At 41.0% G+C, this 13213-nt stretch overlaps 2 protein-coding genes across 4 annotated transcripts in view; both read left to right on the forward strand.

Annotated features, from left to right (window-relative positions):
• Positions 1-13213, forward strand: part of LOC131071214 (gamma-interferon-responsive lysosomal thiol protein) — a 91084-nt gene that overhangs the window by 66451 nt on the left and 11420 nt on the right. The window lies entirely within an intron of this gene.
• On the forward strand, positions 8292-11663 carry LOC131856214 (uncharacterized). Of its 3 annotated transcripts, none has more exons than XM_059207654.1 (4): positions 8292-8493; positions 8734-10514; positions 10648-10720; positions 10823-11662. In XM_059207654.1, the coding sequence occupies exon 2, from the start codon at positions 8736-8738 to the stop codon at positions 10119-10121; it is 1386 nt and encodes a 461-aa protein (XP_059063637.1). In that variant the 5' UTR covers positions 8292-8493; positions 8734-8735; the 3' UTR covers positions 10122-10514; positions 10648-10720; positions 10823-11662. The 3 variants fall into 2 exon arrangements, with proteins under 3 accessions (XP_059063637.1, XP_059063639.1, XP_059063638.1); XM_059207655.1 differs by having other exon boundaries at positions 10648-11663.

The following is a 13213-nucleotide window of genomic DNA, read 5'->3' on the forward strand; positions in this document are numbered from 1 at the left end:
TGAAGGGACGAAAGGGATCATTGCTTACCCCCAAACTTGAATTGGCAATTTAGAAGATAAGGATCAAGGACAAAAGACAAAGATCGCTCCTGTCCCTCACTAAGGGACTAGGGCGAAAATGCTTTAAGGCAAGCTCCTTCCAAAGATCACACGAATTGAACTTAAAGTTCTAGATAAAATGCCATTTTGAACGCCAAAGGTGAGGTTTTGAACGTGAAAATAAGAAATGCAAGGTCTAAAAATGCATGGGCGCTCCTATCCCTCTCCAAGGGACCAGAGCGATGATATTGATATCCATTATTTTCCCCAGGTTTGAGCACTTACTTCAAACAAATCACATTAAATGCCAATTTCGCTAAAACCTTGAAATATTTTAATTAAATTGGCATTTAATAAGGGTGCGTTGGTATTTAATAATTAATTTAAGCCTTGGAAAATCGATCTTTTTATTATTATTTAGGCATTCGAAATTAATTATTATTAAATTAAAAATTAAAAGATGGAGCGCTTGAGGTATCATTTTAATATTTTTGTAAAGTCGGCCTCTTCTTTTATTAATTTTTTGTTTATTTTGGCCTATTTTCACCAAGTCGGCCTATGGGAAAGTGAGGTGGTGAGTGCCTATATAATGGGGGTGTGTTGAGCGATTTTAATCAATCATTCATTCATTGTATCAAGTGCGATTTGGAGAAGCAATAAAAGGTGCGAAATCTGGTCTAAGTTGGAGCGAACTTTGTTAGAGGCTAGAGGTGGAGCGAATTTTCCTCAAGGCGTTGAAGACTAAAGGTGGTGGAGTTGATGCACGTGAGGACTAAAGAGGAGGCGCATTTTGCTAAAGGACTTCAATCTACACTTCGCCTAGCCAAAATTCACCTTTTTTTTGCATCGTTTTTTAGAGTTAATTCTCAAGTGGAGGTATGGCGAGATTATCCTAGTCTCAATTTTTGAAATTTTGAACCTTGAATTTCAAATTGCGTAGTTAAATTCAGGAAATGATAACTCAAGATTTATCATGAAGTTTCCTAAATTAAAAGCTTCAATCTCCCTTTCTACTCTATATGTTTAAATTTCAAAATATATTACTCATTATGAAATGTTGTGTAGGTGTCAAGATGGCGACCCCAAAGGCGGGAGCATCCACTAGTCGTCCAGCTCTCATGAAGGAAGATCAAAGGAATGAAGAATTGGAGACCAAGATCGTGTCAAAATGGAGCAACATTGGAGATACCAACTTGGGAAACTTCAGTGTGAAGAAGTTTCGAGAGGTCCCTTACATTGGAAAACCATCACTTGTCGCAAAGAGAATAATTGAAAGTGGCATCATCAAGGCCGCCGGTTTCCCTCCAGTAGTCCAGTGCCATGAGCTGATGATCGAGTGTGCCCGCCATTATGACCCACAATCAAGATCGATCGTGTCCAAGGAAGGAAACACTTTGGCTTACCTTTCAGAGGAGGCTATAAGTGAGGCTCTTCATCTTCCAGAACATAGGGATATGATTTACAAAAGCTTAGAAGGAGCCAGGTCCATGTATGAAGATGATCCAGACACTTGCTTGAGCATCATCAATAAGAATTGGTTACTCAAAAGTCGTCCTCGCCTGAGCAAGATTCCCAACACACCACATAGGATCGACTTCCAGGAGGAGTACAGAGATTTAATAACTTTGCTCAATCGAGTTACAGGGGCTCCTCAGGCCTTCTATTTTGAGAAGTGGATGTTCTACTTCATCCAAGTAATAGTTCAAGGAAAAGGAACAATTCATTGGGCTAGAATTATTAGCCATTGCTTGGACGTGCAGTTAAGGAGACTGAAGGCTACCAAGTCCTTCCACATGAGCTCATACATCATATATGCCTTGATCAGGAGTTTCGAATATGCAGGGTTACCTCACAGAGGAGTGATCGGGAGAGGACCCGGGGAAGTCAGAGTGTGTGAGTCTTATGTTCATTTGCATCATCCACCAGGAAGTGACTACAAGTTAGTCAATGATACCTTCACGATGAACATCACCAGGACATTGCAAGGCGGGATTCACAATCGGCTATCTCAAGATGCACAAGAGCTTGTAAAGAGGTATGGTGCTTGGTTCATCCAATTCCAAAATTTTACATATATCAGAGTTCATGGGTGTCCTTCACCTCCCTATATGTTGCCAAGATATCCGACAGACAGGATAGTACTACTTGAAGTGACTAGGCAGTTGGCGGCATATGCAAAGGCATTCAGACACAGGCATGGAAATGGAATTCCTGTACCTATCATACTAGGGAATTCAGTTGAGGTATGTCCTAATGCTCCGGCCTTAGATGATGCAGAAAGGGAGTTGGCCTTATATTCATTTTCATTCTTTTCCTTGAGGGAGAATTTTGATCCTTATGGGTTTATAGAGGAGACGGTAGAAAGTACAAGCATGAATGTCAGGTAGAGGACTTTTGGATGAATCTCTCAGATGATTTAGAAGTGAAAAGAAAGATGCATTCCAGATTGCCTTTAGATTTTATCAGGAGATGAAAAGTTTTACAGAGTGGCCGATCAAGCTCAGGACAGTGGCAGGCATCTCCAGTCGTCCTATGATAGAGAGGACAAGGCAGTGAAGATAGATTGGAACGAGCCTAAGGTTGTGGACTTGAAAGCTTTGATGGCTCCAGTTTTGTCTTGTACCCGCAGATGGGTTGATGTGCAACATCAAAAGTTGAGAGAACAGAACATACCTATGACTTTTACTTTGGAGGAAAGGCCGGGAGAAGGAGGAGCAAGCGCAAGTGAAGGCCACCCTCATCCTAGAAGCACAAGCGAGGGCAATCCTCATCCCAGAAGCGCAAGTGAAGGCAATCCTCATCCGAGAGGCGCAAAGAGGAAAGAAAGACCTAAGAAAAGGGAATCCTCCAAGAAGAAGCAAGAGGCCAATCGAGATCGCTCATCCGGTACATCTTCTCGACAAGAGAAAAGGACACTTGAAGTGGAGGAATCTATGGAATCAATAGTACAGAATGATAAACACGAGGAAGGGCAGGCATCTCAACGTTCATCAAGTCAATCTTCCCAAGTCAATGAGCTACATGAAGACAAGAATGACGATGAAGTGACATCTCCTCTCCGAAAAGAAGAGCCATTACCTGAAGAGATACAAGTTAGAGAGACAAAATCTGCCATTCCAGATTGGTTGAAGGAGAGACTAACAAGGGTAATCGTGATTGCGGATGAAGATAATGTAATTGACTTGGAGAGCCTTGTAGGGAATTCTTAGGAAGTAACAGAGAAGAAGAAGGCCACCAAGATGTCCAAAATGATCAGAGATGAGACAGGGTCCAGGAAGTTGCAGATAGCTACACCAGCAGTGGACAAGTATGAAGGTGAAATCCTCACAGAGGAGTATGATGTAGAAACATTTGAGCTTGGTCCACTCACCGCTGAGCAGACACTGGATGAGGCAACCAATTCATTTGAGGCACTTGAAGACAAGCTTAAGGAAGAAATGGAAAAGAATAGGAAGCTTGAGAGAGAGGCCGGTGCTTGGAGAGGCTACTTTAGCCATGTCAATCAGCCTTTGGGACGTCAGGATCCAGTAGTGTCACCTGTGCAGGCACTTCCCCTTGAATCAGTTGGCGAGGCAGAGCGAGTCAAGAGTTTGGTTCAACTTATGAGCTCTTGGATTGACAAATCCCACACAGGTGTCGTTGAATTCGCAACTAGAATGATGTAGACAATCCATCGAGCTATCCAGGTCCTTGAAATCATCCACAACCTAATGATAACAGTAGCCGCCTTTGCTCATGCTAAAGATGTTATCATTCCTGTTCTTCAAGTAATCAGGCAAACACCAAGGAAGATCTTAGCACAAGAAAAGATAATGGATGGAGGAGCTCATAATTTACTCCAGTGGTCAACTCTACTCCAGATGAAGGAAGTTCTTTTCGAAGACATCAGCACCAAATGCAATCAAGTTGAAGAGGTCATCCATCCAATTCAGGATAAGGTGTTTGAGGTGTTATGTACTTTTCTTGGCAGGAGAATTGAAGTTGAGACAGATGTGGATCTTCAAGAGTTGGAAGAGAAGGTCAAGGTCATCTTTTGCAAAGATAAGAATGTTATCACAGATGAGCAAAGGGATCAAATGTTCGCTACTATGCTCCTGATTGAAAAAATCAAAGAACTCGAACCTGGATGGGATGCAGCTCTTCTCAAGGCCTTTGATCAGGTTATCCACTTGGAGGAACGAATGAGGAATCTTCCCGAGATTCCTATTGCTGAGATTGAAAGAATTGTGTCCAGATTCATTGCATATGCTAAGAAGGAGCATTGGAAAGGGAATAAGGTTCTAGAAGAGAGGTTGTTGTAGATGATGTGGCACCTTAATTATCATTGGTCTATGTTTCCTAGATTTTTGTGCCAATTAAATATTTGGCTATGCATTTAATATTTGTTCAATAAAAAGGGGACTTTTTGTAATAAACCCTAATTAGGGTTTAGGTGTCAGAATCTCAGCCGTTGATCTTCTTTTGATCTGGGCCGTTCATTGTAATTGAGGATGCTATATATACCCTCACTCATTTTCATTTTGTAATAGTTAGAAGTTAGAAGATTAGAGATTTTAGAGAGAAGAAAGTTATTTTGTAGCAAGATTGAGCTTTGAAGAAAGAATTTTAAACAATTGTTGTCTATTTTGGCTTCGAGATCAATAAAATATTGAAGTTATGGTGTTTTATTGCAATTCTTGTGGCTATTTTCATGGTTGTTCACTTTCTTGAATCATTCTCAGTCGAAGAAGTATTTAAGTTTGAGGGACTAAGTGTTGGGCTTGATCTTTGGTGAGATTCACGTTCCAAACCACTAGCTTCTTACTGATTGTAAGAACGCCTTGTGTGGTCAACTGGAGATATTTGGATTACTTAAACCTTCAATCATCATTGAACCATTGACATGTACCTTCATGGTAGTGTCTATGATCCTTGATGAATTGAAAAATCATTAGTCACCTTAGAAGATCGCATCAATTTCAGTTGAGTTGTTATGTCTTGGCAATATTGAAATTGGTAGAATCTTATTAAGTCTAGCCTACATTGAGTCATTCTTAGGATTAGATTAGAATTCATCCCTTGCAAACCCTACCTTTTGATCTTTTTTGAGAACTTGTTAGTTTTAGAAAATCTTGTTCCTGCAGCTCGGAAAACGTAAGGCCTCTTGATGAAACAGCATTCACAACGACCACTGGTGCTTATCCACACGTAGAGACCCTACATCAAAGAACCTTGGAGTCACCCTGATTGATCCTTCTTCGCGACATCTTCAGCAATCAGAGGCTTTATTCAAGAGAGGATAAGGTACCCTTGGGTATTTTATTCTGTGTATGATTGTGTACAAAGTACACGTCAACAGGTTCCTGGACATAGGTGCCATGGAAAAGGGAATTTGCATCAGATGGAATGCTATTCAGAAGATGGATCAGATTCGGAAATTTCAAAACAGCAAACTGAAGTTGAGGATAGCGAGTATGAAGAGGCTCCTGAAGGGCTTGAATTTGGGTCAGAAGATAGAGGAGTGGTTGCTCAACTCTCGAGAATTCACAAAAATGAATCCTTCAGAGTTCGGGGTGTGATTGGAGAGCATCGTGTCATTGCTCTCATTGACATAGGTGTAACACACAACTTCATTGATGAAAGGATTGTTGCAAAAAAGGGACTAGTGGCAGAAGAAGTTGAGGGCTTCAAAGTCATGGTAGCAAATGGCTCCATTATATCCTGTAATCGAATGATTTCCAACATGTCTCTGAAGTTGGGAAATCATGAAATCAGAGATTATTTCTTTGTGGTGAGTATTGGAGGGACTGATGATGCAGTCCTCAGGATTCAATGGCTGAGATCTCTTGGTGAGATCACACTAAACCTACAAACCATGGAGCTGAAATTCATGTCTGAAGGAAAGAAGGTAGTTTTGAGAGGAATGTCGCATGGGGGACTTAAAGTTGTATCCTTGAAAAGAATGGAAAGGCTGATCCGCCATCATCGGGTGGAGTGGGCAGTAGAGTGTTTGATAATGCCTTCCAATCCATTGGTAGATAAGGACAACTATTCCTCAGATATTTCAGCAATGGTCAAGGATAGAAGCAAGATCATGGTCATGCCTTCAAAACCACAAAAAGAGCATAGAAATTATCCTGAATACATTCAAGCTTTGATAACCAAGAGAAGCAAGGTGTTCGAAAATCCCCCTCTTGGCAAGCCCCCTGAAAGAGGTGCCGAACACATTATTGAGCTTGAAGAAGGAGCTAAGCCAGTCATGACTACTCCTTACCGATATCCTAAGAAGCAGAAGGATGAGATTGAGAAAGCAATTCAGGAATTGCTCGACATGGGTTACATACGGTCTAGCAAAAGCCCCTTTGCTTCGGTTGTTGTTTTGGTGAGAAAGAAGGATGGGACCATGCGCATGTGTGTGGATTACAGAGCCCTGAATCAGAAAACCATCAAGAATCGGTATCCTATTCCGAGAATTGATGAGCTCATTGACGAGCTACATGGGGCAGTGTTCTTTTCCAAGATTGACCTCAGATCGGGGTACCATCAGATTAGAATGAGAGTTTCAGATGTGGAGAAGACTTCTTTCAGATGCCACTTTGGGCATTTTGAGTTCCTAGTCATGCCCTTTGGTTTGACTAATGCTCCTGCTACATTCCAATCATGCATGATCAGAATCTTCCAAGAACAGTTAAGGAAGTTTGTTAAGATATTTTTTGATGACATCCTATTATTCAGCAAATCTTGGAAAGAACATTTATAGCAGTTGGATGAAGTGTTGGGCATATTAGAATTTGAGTCCTTGTTTGCCAAGGAGTCCAAATGTGAGTTTGGGATGGAAGAGTTGCTCTACCTCGGTCACATTATCTGTGCTGGTGGTGTGAAGGTAGATCCCGAAAAGATTAGAGCCATCATTGATTGGCCTACCTTCGAAAACATAACACATTTGAGGGGATTTTTGGGATTGTGTGGATTCTATCGGAGGTTTGTGAAGGGATATTCTCAGTTGGCTGCGCCCCTTACAGATCTTACAAAGAAAGGAGCTTTTGAATGGTTCGAAAAGGCACTGACAACATTTGAGCAGTTTAAAGGGATCATGAGTCCCGCCCTATTTTAGCATTGCCTGATTTCACCAAGCCATTTGAGCTATAGTGTGATGCATTTGGAAAAGGTGTTGGTGCGGTCCTCATGCAGGATAAGCATCCTATAGTCTTTGAGAGCAGAAAGTTGAGAGGTCCTGAGAGACTGTATTCCATTTATGACAAGGAAATGCTTGCCATAATGCATGCCCTTGCAAAATTCAGACAGTATCTGGTGGGGAGTAAATTCATTGTTAAGACTAATCACAATAGTCTTAAACACTTCATGCATCAGAAGGATCTGAATGAGAGACAATAGAAATGGGTGAGTAAGCTACAAGCCTACGATTTCGATATTGAGTATGTTAAGGGTAAAAACAATGTGGTGGCATGCCTTATCCAGAAGACCCCATTTAAGCTCACTTTGCGAGCTTACTGCTGATTGGAGAGAGTTGTTGCTTGCTGATTATGCCAAAAATCAGTTTGCAACCAGCTTTATAGAAGGTACTTTTCATGATGAAAGGTATAAATTGGTTGAGGGATTGATCCTGTACAAGGGAAGAATCTTCATAGTAGCTGAATCTAAGTTAAAAGAGAAGATTTTGAAGACTTTCCATGACATCCCCCTTGCTGGGCACCAAGGTTATTTCAAAACATACAGGCAGATCCAGGAGAGATTCTCTTGGAAGGGACTTAAAAGTGATGTTTTGAAGTACATTAAAGAGTGTCATACATGTCAGAGGAACAAAGATGAGCACACTCTACTGGCTGGTTTGTTACAACCCTTGCCTATTCCCGGTCAAAAATGGGAGAGTATTTCCATGGATTTCATCACAGGGCTGCCTCGGACTCAAGGGAAGGATAGTATCTATGTGGTGGTGGACAGACTTACAAAGTTTGCTCATTTCTTCGCCATCACCAGCTCTTTTATAGCAGCACAAGTTGCTAAAGTGTTCTTCCGGGAAGTGTTCAGATTACATGGATTACCGAAGAACATTGTGAGTGATAGGGACAACAAGTTCCTAAGTGCTTTTTGGCAGGAGATTTTCAAATTGTGTGGTATTGAGCTCACTCCAAGCACCAGTTATCATAGTTTTAAAACTCTCCGACTTGCCTCGGACTCGCCACGGACTCGCGAGTCCTTTGGCGCCGCGAGTCGACTCGCCTAGGACTCGCGTGAAAGACTCGCGAGTCTTTCGCAAAGACTCGCGCGAGTCTTTCGCTCGGACTCGCGAGTCTTTCACAGGGACTCGCGGGCCCAGAAAAACGCGCCCGTGAGGGTTAAAACCGCGTTTTTTTTTTATTTTTTGACTTCATTTTGGTTTTTTTTTGGCTGGAGCAGGTTAGAAGGGTTTGGAGGAGTAGAGGGAAGAAGGAAAAATCAGCAAGAGAGATCTAGGTAAGGATTTTTTTCTTTCTTTTTTTTTTTCATTTGAATCATTTCATTGTTTTGAAACTGAAAAAAATCTTGAAAAACAAGGGGATATGCTACCAAATTTTTTTCTATTTTCTTTCCTAAGTTATTTCCTCTTTTTTTTTTCTTGTTTTTGAATGCTATTTTTCCCAAATGATTCATTGTCATTTTTTTTGTTGATTTTCCATAAAACCCTGCTGATTTTCTTTTTTCATGTTAAATCAGCAATGGCAAGTTCAACTCCAAGGGCAACCCCAAGGTCAGGAAGACAAAGAGATAAAGCTTGGAAATATGGGATTGCAGGAAGCAAAAAGGGGGAGGTCACTTGCACCGAATGCACAAGATGGATGACTGGTGGAATCAATAGATTAAAATACCACCTTGCACAAATACCTGGATATGGTGTGGAGGCATGCCCCAAATCAACTCCTGAAATTATTAGAGAGATGAAGGCCATTCTTGCTGAGAATGATATGCATAAGGAAGAAAGGCAAAAAACAAGAGAAGCCATAGCAGCTGCAATGAATCCCACATTGTCCACTTCGGGTCCCATTGGTCACAGTCGGGGTCGTCAGTCACTTTCATCTTTTGGTGACAATGAGGGTGAGGCTAGTGGCACTCCTGTTAGATCAAACCCTAATTTTTTTGTACCACGCAATGTTCCAGGTGCACAACCTTCACTTGAAGGTACAGGATGGAATAGAGAGAAGCATGAACAAGCACGGATAGCAGCTTCAAACTTTTGGTTTTACAATAATCTATCTTTCAATGCAGCAAACAATGTGTATTGGGAAAGTTTTGTTAATGCATGTACAGTGGCGGGTAAGGGGTTTAAGGCCCCAACAGGTCATGACTTCAGTGGGCCATTGCTAGAGAAAGCTGTGAAAAATACAGAAGGTGTGGTTGATGATCAGAAAAGGTATTGGAAGAGAAAAGGATGCAGCATTTTATCTGATGGATGGACAGATGGACGGAATAGGACTCTTCTCAACTTCTTGGTGGCTTCAAATGGTGCAATGGTATTCATAAAGTCTGTTGATGCCTCAAATGAAATAAAAAATGCAGAGACTTTGTGTAATCTGTTGGATGGTGTGGTTCGGGAAGTTGGAGTTGAGAATGTTGTCCAAATTATCACGGACAACGCAGCTGCATATGTATCTGCAGGTAGAATGCTTATGCAGAGGCATCCTTCGATTACATGGAGTCCTTGTGCTGCACATTGCTTGGACTTGGTGCTAGAGGACATTGGGAAGATTGGATGGGTGAAGAAGGTGGTTGAAGATGCAAAAAGTGTCACCAAATTCATCTACAACCATACTTGGGTGCTTGCTTTGATGAGAAAACACACAAATGGCAAGGACCTTGTGCGACCTGGAGTGACACGATTTGCTAGCCACTTCATCACTTTGCAGAGCATTCTTAGTGCCATTCCTCATCTTAAGCAGATGTTTGTGTCAGATGCTTGGTTGGGGTCTGCATACTCCAAAAAACCTGAAGCAGAGAAGATTGTGACCATTGTTTTTGATGAAGGGTTCAATAAAAGTGGAGAGGAGTTAACTGCGGTAAGTAACAAACACAAAAGTAAAGTTTATACAATCTTGTCTATTTGCTGATTTTATTTTTTAGGGGTTGATTTTGTACTAATTTAAAATTTGTTTTAATTTTTTTAGGTGACAGAACCTTTGGTGAGGGTTCTTCGTATGGTGGATGGAGAGGGCATGCCAATGGGTTTCATTTATGAGGCCATGGATAGGGCCAAAGAGGCCATTTCACATTACTATCGTGGAAATGCAAGAAAATGTGAAATCTTTTGGCGCATCATTGATCGTAGGTGGACAAACCAACTCCACCAACCGATACATGCCTTCGCCTACTTTTTGAACCCGAAATTCTACTTCTCTGATTCATTTAGGGCTGATGAGGAGGTCATGGCAGGTGTTATTACATGCATTGATAAGATGACACCTGATCCTGAGTTGAGAGACAAGGTTCTTGATGAGTTGGAGGTGAGATTTGACATTTGCAATTGCTCTATCTTTATTTATGAATTCGGAAATGTTCATTATTGAATTTGAGTTTGACACTTTGACTATCTAGTATCTATTTCTGAATTTGGAAATGTTCATTCCATTGTTCAAGATCTACAAAAGTGCAGAGGGGAGACTCTTCTCATCACAACTAGCAATTGATAGGAGAGGAAAACAACAACCAGGTAAAACATTTAGTAACTTAGTTCAATAGTGCAAGAAAAAACCTACAAACTTGATTGTTACATTTTTTTCTCAATTCTAATATTTCTAAATGTTTTTTGTAGATTTATGGTGGGAGAATTATGGTGCCGGCACGCCTAATCTTCAAAAGATAGCTATCCGTGTTTTGTCTCAGCCATGCAGTGCTTCTGGGTGTGAACGAAATTGGAGTGTCTTTGAAAGCATTCACACAAAGAAGAGAAATAGATTGTCACAAAAGCGGCTCAATGATCTAGTATTTGTTCGGTACAACCTTCGCCTTCGAGTTAGACAGGTGGAGGGTGTTTCACATGAGGCCATTGACTTGGATGAAATTGATCCATATGGTGATTGGACCATGAATGAACAAAATGATGGTGATGATGTCCTCCTTACCGAAGAAGAAATTGCAGAAATAGAGAGAGGAGCAGCACAAGATGCAGAAGGAGCAAGATTGGATGAAGATGAGGACGAAGATGAGGATGATGATGAGGACTATGACTTTGAAGAAGAATCATCTCACCATTTAGATACCACAACACCCATTGCTACTACTTCTAGCTCAAGGCCTGAAAAATTGAGCTATATTAGGAAAAATACAAAGAGGAAGATGTAGTCTTCTCTTTGGTTTGTTCATTCACATTGCTGTTTTTCACATTTGCAGTTGGACTTGGACATATCATTATATGTAATTTTGTGAACATTTATATACTTATGCTGCCATTATAGTATTATACATTTTAGAGTTGAAAGTTGAAACTTGAATATGCTGCCATGAATGATGAAATTTCAAATATTGCGTGTTTGTACTTTGTAGATCATATGACATGTGTAATGTTTCAATTATGGCACTTATGTTCTCTAAATGCATTAATTTCTTTATGTTTTTTTGTAAAACTACGGTTTTTTTTTTTTGCCGAGTCTTTGCCGAGTCTTTCGCGAGTCTTTCACAAGTCCGAGTCCGAGTCCAAAATTTTGGTTTGCCGAGTCCGAGGCGAGTCCGAGATTTTCAACTATGCCAGTTATCACCCTCAAACTGATGGGCAGACCAAGATAGTGAATAAGTGGTTGGAAGGTTACCTTAGAAACTATGTCTCGAAGCAGCAAAATACATGGGTAAGATGGCTTCACCTAGGGGAATATTGTTACAATTCCTCCTATCACATGTCCATTCGGATGTCACCATTCATGGCACTATATGGTTATGAAGCTCCTAGCTTCGCAGACTTGGTATTTGGTGATAGCAGAACCCCTCAGGCAAAGGATATGATGCAGCAAAGTTAAGATATTCTGAGGATTTTGAGGGACAATCTCCAACATGCACAAAATCAGCAGAAGTTATATGCTGATTAGCAGCGAATTGAGCGCACCTTTGAGGTGGGCGACATGGTTTATTTGAGGCTCCAGCCCTACAGACAGTCTACTCTCAAGAAGAGTGGGGTTGAGAAATTGAAGCCACGATTATATGGGCCTTTCAGAGTCAGCAGAAGGGTTGGAGAAGTGGCTTATGAGTTGGAATTACCAGCAAGCAGCAGGATCCATAATGTATTTCATGTGTCTCGACTTAAGAAGGCTCTGGGACATAATGTTGTTGCTTCAGCTGAGTTACCTCCACTTGATGAGGAGGGAGAGTTGGTTTTGGTTCCGGAAGCTATCCTTGAATTCAGGGAACGATCTTTGAGGAGAAGAGTGATTAGGGAATACCTGATCAAATGGAAGAATCTACCAGCAGAGGATGCTACGTGGGAAAATGAGGAAATTTTATTGCATCCAGCCTTACAGTTGCTTGAGGACAAGCAATTTTGGGGAGGGCGGACTATAATGTCCCCTTCTCACTGATGACCTTCCAGTGGTCCATTAGCCTATTCTTGAGACTTGTAGGCTAGGTGGAATGAAGAATGAGGGTCCAACATTGATGAAACGAGGACTTACTATTTTTAGTAAGTCAGGGAATGGCCATTCTGGTGTTACTGTCCTACTGAGCTCTCCATGCTTTGCCTCTGGAAGCGAAGATATGCTTTTCTGAGCATTAGTTCTTGACTTACTATTTTTAGTAAGTGGCAGTGTGGCACAATTCTATTTTTGGCAGTAGACAGGGTTCTGATTCTGTAGTAGTTTTGTGGTCGTTCGGGATTAGTTTCATCCTACTTGTGATAATAATCAGTACGGGAGTCATTTGTGACATAATTAAATATTAATTCCTTATCCTAAGGTTAATATTTAATTAATCTGATTATTGGCTACTGGTTTATTAAATTTGGGATTAATGCCTATTTTATCTTAAGTTTTTGGCAAAATTCATGTGTACTATGGGATGTCGAAATATTTTAGAGGAATATTATTTCACATTGCATCTCCATTATTTGCCAAGTGATTAATGTGGGTCCTCTCCCTTTTGGCGTGAGTTTTGACTTATGAAAAGTGGCGCTACACTTGGGTCCACATGTAGTGGAATGAAATGCAAATGCAAGGCGTTG

The sequence above is a fragment of the Cryptomeria japonica genome, chromosome 7 (genome assembly GCF_030272615.1).
Source record: "Cryptomeria japonica chromosome 7, Sugi_1.0, whole genome shotgun sequence".
NCBI lineage: Eukaryota > Viridiplantae > Streptophyta > Pinopsida > Cupressales > Cupressaceae > Cryptomeria > Cryptomeria japonica.

Coding starts and splice junctions, on each gene's coding strand:
- LOC131856214 (XM_059207655.1), top strand. CDS start 8,736: ATGGCAAGTTCAACTCCAAGGGCAACCCCAAGGTCAGGAAGACAAAGA.